Genomic DNA, 10,109 nt, shown 5'->3' with positions numbered 1-10,109 from the left:
TGAATGTTCTGGGTGGGATGTCGTAGTGGCTTCTATATCTGATGAGGCAGCCATTGGCTGAAATTTGTACTACACTGAGATCTTGGATTTCTTTAATGATCTCAGATTTATTGTGTTTAAACCATGATTTAAGAAAAAATTTTCACATATAACTATATCTATGTATAGTGTCCATAAGTAAATAAACTCTACATAAAAGAAGTTATAACAAGGCTATGGCATCTTGACTCACTTGTTAAGTACTGATGGAACCTATTTGGTTTCAGGACTAATAGAAATTTAGATACTGTTCACAGGAATTTTTGTTTGATTATCTGAGAGTCATCTTGGAATCAGAATCCCTAAAGAAGTGATTCTACCCTTTCTCCACTATCTTCTCTACTGTACTGCCAGACTTAATCTTTTTAAAAATTCATGTATATCCATTACTAAAAGGTCTTAATGGATAAAGTTCAAATGTCTTATAGAATTTGACATCATTTATAACATCTCCAACTTGTGATTCACCTTTCCTTACAAGTCTTACCCCCGCCCCCCAACAATCCACTATTCTAGGTTATTCTCCAAGTTCCAAATATACCATACATCAGCTTTGCCAGGCTCTGGTGATGTCAAATATTTTACATATTTTACTTATCTTATTTCTAAAAACCAAGAATGACATGGTTTTTAGAATCTTTGCAGTTACTGAAGTATATTTCTTTACTCATTTCTATTCTAATTCATATGATTCTTCTATAATATTTTCCTCACACTCTGTCCTCACAGTATCATCCTTGAGTTATTTACTGTTTCAGTCAGACCACCAACTCAGTAAAAAATCACATTATGTTACATATTCAACCTGCCAGTAGAAGTGAAGACCATAGTCCTATTTTGAAAGTTCCAGTACAAATGATAGTGCTCAATTCACCAGCAGAAACCAAATTGGAGAGGACAGTGTAATCAGTCAACTGAAGCTTTCTGTGAGGAACAACTAAATAAGATATCTAAAAGATGATCATTAATCACTGACAACTATCTTCTCAAAGTATATGTTTAGATACTGTATATTAATCACATTACTCAAATTACTTTCATAAAACTTTCAAATGGTTGTAATCTCATTTCATTGCATTTCATAAATATATGAGATGGACATATTGAAAAAAAGAGCAAGCTTATAAAGATAGTAAAATAATCAAGTGCTTAGGACTAAACAAGCTAAGATTAAACAGAAACGGGTAGATCAGTGCAACTAGGAAACAGATTGGCCACCCTTTTAAGAGCCAAGGAAAAATCCTAAAAGATCTAGGAATTGTCATTGGAGCATCATTATCAGATTACAGGTCTAAATTACACCAAGGAGACATTCAGGTTATATTTAGGAAAAACTTCCCACTATTGTATGTGGTTAAGTAGTAGCAACTACAAAGTAAATTCACTAGTCAAGAGAAAAATAACCAGCATGTTAAAAGTTCTGAATGCAGTTATCTCTACAACACACTGCCAGATGGCTTCAAAAGAATAATGGTCCCATTTGACCCTTACAACAAATAGGAAGAAGACACATTTTAGAAAATACTTTTCCCTATGGGTTAAAAACAGGATTTAAGGAGCTCTAAAGTGGGGAATGCTAATGACCTTGCAACTTTTTATTAGTCATAAGAGCCATGTCATTTTACTCAAGACACTGTTCTCTGGAAAAATGAGGAAATACATGTACTATTCTCATTATTTTCTGTTCACAAAGTTTGAATTGTTTAAATACTCTTAGAATCTTTAGATCACCAAGGTTTCTCAACTGTGGGCATACTTAAATATTATATTTGAAAAATCAAGATTTACTACACTGATTTACTTATTAATATGAAGGAAAAACAGACAAGACACATTGCATCATAATTTAAAATATGCAAGGATATTAGGATAAATATTTATTTCCACATAACATTTCTTAATTGTGAAAAACAATATCCTAGTCACTTTTACACATTACTTAAACTTTGCAATAAATTACATTCAAGATATTCAGTAATTTTGACCAGGAATCTGAAATTAGGAGTAAATATACATATACATACATAACACTACATTTTTATATTTTATATGATTTCAAAATATTAAGATTAACATAGGAATAGCATTAAAATTCACACAAGAACAAAATGACTATAAAAATACTCAGAAATACAGAATTTCATTGGCTATGATTGAGTATTTAAATCAGTGGTAACATGAAAGTTTTAATTCACTATGATCATTTTTAACAGAACAGCTATTAATATATTAAAAACTAGGGGATCACTTTTAGAACTGACTAGCTAAATCATAAAACAATGGAAATGTTTACAGTATAGTACCAGCATTATAAAATACACAAAGGCAAAATATTTGGAACAGAAAGTTTCTGTATTTTTCTTCAGTACTTATAAATGCAGACTTTATTAACTGCAAATTCTTCTTCCCATAAATCTTTAACTCATTTCCCATAAAAATAGCTCCATCAATGGTTGTGAGGAAATATTTTTTTCTACAGGTACCAAAATGTTGACTCTAATGGAGGCTTTGTTGTCTTCCCCCTGCCTCTCATTAGCTTAATCACAAAAAGGATTTTTTCCCCACTTTTCATATGCATTTATACACAGAGTATGTAATAGTTTATAAAGGCCACATGGCTCTGAATTATTGTAAAACTGGATACTGGAGTATTATAAGGTTGATGATGACTCATTGTTCTTAAGAACTAAGAATGTTTCACTATGAATTATCATTAGATTTAGTTTTTATTAACTTCACATCCATCTAAAATGCAATTAAATATATTTTTGGTAATGCTCAAAAATCCTTAACTTTCCTTCCTCTTGCATAAACTTAATAAAGATGGATTATTTCATATGGACTGAAATATCTACAGAACTTTCTCAAACAGAATCTGAAATTTTCATTTAAAAGATTGTTATTCCACGACATGCATTTAATTAAAATGTGGAAAAGAGTTTTGCAGAAAAAAAAGTTATAATTGGAGACCTGTTGGTCTAACATTATAACATGATTCAGGACTAGCATTAAGCAGTACATCACCATTAGCAGCACAGTGACTATATAGGAGTGGAATTTCATATATAATGATTTAGCATGTGGTATTCCAGTTTCATTTGAAAAATATCTCAGTGGGAGAGAAATTTAACAGCCTATTTCTGATAATGGTTTTAATTGAAAATCCCATAAAATGGTTATAAAGTTTTTCTACTGGCTCATGTAGTCACAATTTGAATTCTAAGCAAATACTACTTGACTCTGCATTAGTGTATGATTCTTTTTAAGAAGTTGTGAACAAGTTTCCAAATTTTTTTCAAATGACTTTAAGTTTCAGTTACATATAAATTCTTAAGTATTAAATGTATCATTAAATCAAGGAAATGCATAAATACAATTATTAAAAAAAGCTTTCAAACTAACTTTTTGATTTGGGTGTTGTGAAATAAGTCACAAATGCTAAGCTATAAAAATAAAAAGGAGTAAGACTACCTTTCAAAATTCTTCTGAATGAAATTAGCAGGCATCTTCATGATACTAAAGTAGGAAAATATAAACTAGGTAAATATCACTTATCTCCTTAAGAAAGCTATTGCTCTCATAAAGCTGACAATGAGAATCCTGTGTTTACAAATGTCTAACATACATCAAGGAACACATGGATTCTTACATCAGCTATTGTATCTGCTCACAAGGGTGTCTCACTGTTCAGAAAGTTAAACACAGAAATGAAACAAGTATTGCACTACTTACATTATAAAGATGGATTTGGGATAAAAGAATTTACAATACATGATCAAAGCAGTTTTATTAATAATTATGACACTCTTCTCATATATAGGTAAAAAATAAATTGAAGATCAAGTCATAGACAAGTCTCCCTGTCAACACCTTTCCCTGAGTCAGCTTTCTTCTCCTTTCGGCTTTCAGTGCTATGGGAGGAAAAAGGAACAATTTGCAATTCAGTTTGGCTACATTGAGATCTTGCTCACTAAGAAACAAAACCCATCAACTCCAAAGCAACACAAGAGCCCTTAGGCATTGCTCTCTCATGCTACAAAGCATAGACAGACAGCAACAATTAAAATCCTCTGCATTCAATGAGATAGAAACCAAGAACTGCAGAGAGGGGGAAATTCAAAAAACAAGCACTAAAGAACAAAAATCAGGCATTTTAAAAATAGTTCTAAAAGCATGCAAGATTAATGCTGTAGTCCTCATTTGGGCAAATCCATCACAGATGATTGTTGAAAATGCCAGTCATGCTCCATCTTAAGACAGCACTAACACTTGTAAATGACACAAACGAACTGCCACAGAAGGTATCTCTGGAGTCTGCTCCAAGTGGCTCATCCTTTGTGTATGTACTGGCTCTTGATCTTTGCTGAGGACTCTGTCTTGCTCAGGTGACACAGACACATCTCTGATCTGGGGAATGGGTCTCCTTGCATACTGCTCTCCAGATACCTGACCAGTCCTTTCAGACAAGCCCTTAGCATGTATATCCCAGGAATGATGCTTCACCTCACTCACTGTAGAACTCATTCTCAAATGGCACCTGTTTCATTTCATCTCCCAATTAATTTTACCAATAGCCAAGCTGGTATTGTGATTCTATCATTTTTGTCTACTTTTTCAATATTTTTCCACTGTACATCTTTTCTACTCTTACACTGGAGATTTTATGGAAAATACAAATGATATGCTCACATATATGAAGCTCACTCAAAGAGTGTGAGCTCCCCGAAGAGCAGAATTTTTACATACACACACACACACCCACACACACACACACCAGTACTTCCAGTGGATGGCAAGGTCCCTCTACATGGGAGGCCTCCCCTTGCCCCTCCTCCCCACTGCTGACCAAGGACAACACGAAGGACAACCCACAACCAGCCTCTGAGGCCCTAAGCAGGAAGAGTATGCACATTTTTACTATTAACTTCAGACCTTAATATAAATTTATTCAATAGTTGAAGGTAGAGACATCATTGGCTTTGTAACTCTTCTCCAAGTAATAATCAACTCTGTGTTTCTAAGGGGCCTCCTGTACAGCTTTCTTAGTGGTCAATAACTTAGACACATTCTAAGAGTGTGTTTTAAAAATTGTTTTTCCTCCAATTCAAGCTAGAAACAGCCCTTCTCAGTTGTCACCACCACCCGGCACCATCAGGTAAGAAGTGCCGGAGCTTCTGCCATCTATGGCATACTGCCAGCACTGAGAGCTGGTGTGAGCGAGTGTCTATGGCACCCGGGTTTATGCCTGCCACACTTCTCAGCACATACTCCTTACAGGTCAGAGCAAAGCAACTTTTTTCCCTTTTCTTTTCTCTTTCCATGAGAAGAGATGACAGTGTGCACATGATGTGTTGAGAGCCTTAACTCTGTATTTTTAACTCCTCTATCTGTATGACTCACTTTCTTCTACTTTTAAGTTCCTTTATATGACAAGTGTCTGCTATTCTGCTTTCCAAATTAACTTTTCTTTGGGCTTTACCTGGCTCCTAGTCTCTTTTTCCAAACAAAGCCAATGCAAGATTATAGAATGGGGCAGTGTGAGGAGCCCAGGGCTCGGGGTTGGAAAGTCTGAGTTTAGTTCCCGGAAGTTAAGAATGAGAGGTATGACCTTGGACTAGTTATTTAATGTCTCTGATACTTGGTTTCTTCATATGTAAATTAAATTTTGTATTAGATGGCCTCTAAGTCCTCTATAATTTGGACACTGGTTTTCCCAAGTTCAATAGACTATTCCATTGGAAAGATATAATAACAAATCCCATTCATATGAGATTGTGAGGGACAGAGACATACTGATCTCTAAAGATGCACATTTCCTATGTGCACAGTACTTTGGGACATAGGAGTGCTTCATAATCTTTTGATAAAGAAATGAATTTCCAATAGCACTACTAGTCACTGAACAGTGAAGAAAAAGAAATTCAGAATATCAGCTTGATATGCTTTCTCCTGATCTCCTTGGGCTATAATGGGTATTTTCTTTGTTATAAAACAATAACTGATTAAATGACTAGGATTCCACCCTCATTAAAATTATTGATTTGGATATTAAATTAGATTTTAGTGAATTTCATAAGCAGAAGTTTTATAACTAGGTCAAGAATTCTATGAAAAATATTCTCACTCTGAATGTTCTTACTGTGTAGCTCTATGTGGATTTCTTGTTACATTCATTTTTTGAGATGCCAATCAATTTTAGTCTTTCATTGTAATAAATATATTTTACATATCCATTTTATGTTATTATAATAAACATATTACATATCTATTATGTGCCAGATATGCTGCAAAGACCTAGGAATACAAGGTAGATAGATAGATAGCACTATCCTTGCCCATAAGGAGTTACAATTTAAAATATAAGGCAGTAATAGTTCAAGAGAGAGCAAAAAGTGACTCACTACTATCTTGCTGCTAAGAAATCTGTGAAGCTATTTATTTTCATTGGCACTAGAATAATTGTTACAAACAATGTTTATTGAGCAGGCATGACAGAGCCTGGGCCTAAGAAATCAGAGCAAAGAAAGAGAATCCAGACAGAAGAAGGTGGGAAGTGTGTGTGCAGGGTTAGGATGGAGAGGGAAGAGCAAGAAGGGTGGTTCCACAGCCCACCACCAAGGCAAAACTAAATGCTGGTTTTTCTAGCACTGATAGATACCTTTCCCAAAGAGTTGACCTTGGGTATCAATTTTATAAAACATAGCAGTTGTTCACCTATTCTGATGTAATGTGGTTTATAGCGACACCTGTCTCTACCAATCTATTCAATAAGCTTCAAAGGAGCTTGTAACGTATATGTATGGCATTGTTAACTGGGACCAAAAACAGATATCCTGTAGATGAGGTAGAATTTGCTATCAGTTCTTGGATTTTACTTGGAGTCAAACTGGGTAAAATTTTTGACAACAAAAGTGAATGAAATCATTGAGAAAATATACTGTTACTCTAAACTGAACTTTTAAAAAGTTAGGTTTATGTGAGACCTATTATAGTAAAGGAAGGATGGAAAATAACTGAGGAGCATGGATCAAAGGCCTCATAGGTCTTGAAAGATCAAAACCAGTTTAAGTCTTGAGAGACAGGGACCTGGTAACCTGGTTTTTAGGGGGTTTTGTCTGCTTTCTTATTTAGTTTTGTTTTTTGCCAGTGGATATTCCAACAGCTACCAAAGTTTTGTAATTCTTGGTTGTCATATTTTAATGCCTTCAACAGATGCCAAGAGAAGGCATTAGCCTTTGGAGAGTATTGCTCTTAAAAGTATTGATGGTTTTAGGATTTCTAGAAACCACATCTTTTCTGTTGGTGTTTCCACTGTTACAAAGACGTAAGATATTAACCAACAACCAAGGAATATTTTGCACATGAAAATGTGACAGATTATATATCACATGAAAAGTAAATCTGGGTAAACTTATTTCTATAATATTCTGGACCTCAAGTCATCGGGAATATATATTCAAAAAGTAAGTAATAAAGGACGAGTCTATTTAAAATTGACCTACAATACATTACATTGTCCGCTAGAGTCAATCTACTTCTAAAGTAATCCAAACTTATATTTTTTTAATCAACTAAATAAATATTTCTGGTGAAGACCATCACTTGACTTTAACCTTACCACAGGAAAAAACAGAGGAAGCATTTGGTCTATGGATCCATATAATTCAGGAAGAAAAGCAATTTACAAGTTTGTTTGTCTCAAATTTTCCACCTATTTGCAATAGTGGGCACTTTACCTTGACCTCATCAACTTGTATTTCATATTTTAAAATAAATCAGAAAAAAGGCCATTTTTTATGTGAAAGGGTCCATAAGCACACATTTCAATTTACCTGAGAAACCCTTCTCATAACTCTGATTTTCTTGTAAAAGTTCTAGCAAAAAACAAAATTATTGTGAGGATAACTCTCTTAGACTGTAGCAAGGACTTTGGGGAAAGGAACATAAAGTATGTTTTAGAATAAAACAGTACTACTACTTGACCCAAGCAAAGAAATACATGATAGTTTTGAAGCTGTATTTAAAGACATCAGCCAGAAGTCTTTATCTACTTTGGAGTAAGTTTTAGAGTAGTTGAGAACAAGAGATAGGAGAAGGAGAGAGGGAGGGGGAGGAGAAGGGAGGGGAGGAGCAAGAGGAGGAGTAAGAGGGAAGGAAGGAAGGAGGGAGAAGGAGGGTGGAAAGGCAAGGCAAAGGAAGAGAACCAGCTCCCCAGCCTGTGGGGTGAAGAGTATTAACTGATGGTCTTATTGATTTTTTTTGGTATAGAGATGACCCTAAAGCTGCATGTCATTTGGGGGTGATAAAAACTAGCAACAAGAGATGTACTCTCCAGGTCCCATGTAGCCTCTTTTCTATGGCCCATGTTTCCATTTATGTCTCATGAGGCCAGGTTTCAATGCACCATGGTAACATAAATGGAAGCTCCTAGATTTGCAATTTCTTAATTCAAGGGATGAATTTCCTTTTCTCAATCTAGAAATTTGATGACATTACTAAGTACAGTATTGTGAAATTTATTAACTTATATAGGATATATTTCCATAATTAGAGAGGGAAAGTAAATTGACTGAAGTTTCAGACCCACTTACTAACACCGTTAAACTCTGACCCTGGAAATCAAGACTCTCCACGTCTTTTGCCTCCCCAAAACTCACACAGGACATAGGCTGATCAGTTTTCCATAAGACACCATTTAACATAAGGAAATGCAACCAAGGAATAGTTTTGACAGAGAGGGTCTTACCTTTGGGGAATCAGCTTCTAGAGTGATTAGGAAGGGGAGCTTATGACAAAAATGTAATATAAAAATTAAGTAGAAAAAGTTAATTTAAAGTTATGATAATAAAGAAACTCAATAATTATGTTGTCCTAAATGCTTCACTCACTCTCTAATAAGAGATACCAGCATAGCACAAAAATTTCTTTTCTGTCAGATTAACATTTAAGAAGACCGAATGGTATATTTTAAATTCTTACTTATAAATTTTGAAAAATTCAATTCAAAATCCCATGATAACTCTCCATATTTAAAGACACGCTCTCCCCTAAGCATGCACTGAAAATCAGCATCCAAAACTACAATATTAGCATACATGTTTACATATAGACAGGTAAGAATGAATAGAACTTTGATAGCTGAAGGTTTTGGGGTAAGGACATTAAGGAAGATTTTCAGGAAGTTGTAATAGGTGACTAGAAATACATGTATGTATTAAATCACCATCATTCTATAATACTTTTTAAAAAGGAAATACTGAATGGAAAATGTGATCAGACAACTAAGAGGGTCCCTGGAAGTGAGTGATGAAAGAATACAATAAAATCACATAGCAAATTAATAGGCTAAAATGAATGTCCAAAAATGTCATGCATTAGGACCCACTTATAGCTCCATTCCCCCCCACTGTTATACCAAAAGTGTCATGCTTTAGGACTCACTTACAGCTCCATTTCCCCCCCACTGTTATAGTTTTGGAAAAAGCTTTTAATTTGGAAAGGAGAAATTGAAAAACATATTAAAATCTGTAAAATTTATAATTTTTACCCTCTTTTGAAAATAATTTTTGAAATATCTTAAATCTAAATTTGATGGAAACTAATATCATTCTTTTGCTAGTGGATGTGTATCATAAAATCATTGAAAATAGTATAACTTCATTATTTTAAAATTCAAACCTTTTAGAAAGAAAGCTTGACTCCTTATCTTTAGAGTTATCAGCAGTATTCAGAAGGTTCCTCCACAAGGCAGTCTTTGACATTTCATCAGAAATATTGATCACAGATGGGTCATCTCTATGTAGGAGTTTGTCCAAAATAAGATAATAGACATTAAATAAGAAACTATAGTTATTTAATGATAGAAACTACACATAGGAAAATGTCTACAGGAAATATTTTTCCTAGATTTTTTTATTGTGGTCAAATACACATAACATTAAACTTACCATCTTAATTTTTAAATGTATAGTTACGTGTTATTAAATACATTCATAATGTACAACCATCACCACCATTCCTCTCTAGGACTCTTTTCATCTTGTAAAAATGAATTTCTGTATCCACTAAAC

At 34.1% G+C, this 10,109-nt stretch overlaps 1 protein-coding gene across 20 annotated transcripts in view; it reads right to left on the bottom strand.

Moving 5' to 3' along the window:
• Positions 1-1,875: 1,875 nt before the first annotated feature.
• Slc4a10 (solute carrier family 4 member 10) overlaps positions 1,876-10,109 on the bottom strand; it is a 308,057-nt gene continuing 299,823 nt past the window's right edge. For 12 of the 20 annotated variants that reach the window (XM_087199461.1, XM_087199438.1, XM_087199457.1 and 9 more), the window contains 2 exons: positions 9,718-9,834; positions 1,883-3,950 (listed from right to left, as the gene is read on the bottom strand). In XM_087199461.1, the coding sequence (XP_087055587.1) occupies positions 3,884-3,950; positions 9,718-9,834 (184 nt within the window). In that variant the 3' untranslated portion in view covers positions 1,883-3,883. Of the gene's footprint in view, positions 3,951-8,785; positions 8,825-9,717; positions 9,835-10,109 lie in introns of all 20 variants that reach the window. The other 8 variants (XM_087199463.1, XM_087199486.1, XM_087199476.1 and 5 more) reach the window with 3 other exon arrangements.

The sequence above is a fragment of the Heterocephalus glaber genome, unplaced genomic scaffold, assembly GCF_053883595.1.
Source record: "Heterocephalus glaber isolate CG9 unplaced genomic scaffold, H.glaber_assembly_v1.0 deba00000347, whole genome shotgun sequence".
In the NCBI taxonomy this organism is placed as follows: domain Eukaryota; kingdom Metazoa; phylum Chordata; class Mammalia; order Rodentia; family Bathyergidae; genus Heterocephalus; species Heterocephalus glaber.
Note: the sequence above shows the minus strand (reverse complement) of the source record. Positions and strands in the feature narration are given on the sequence as shown.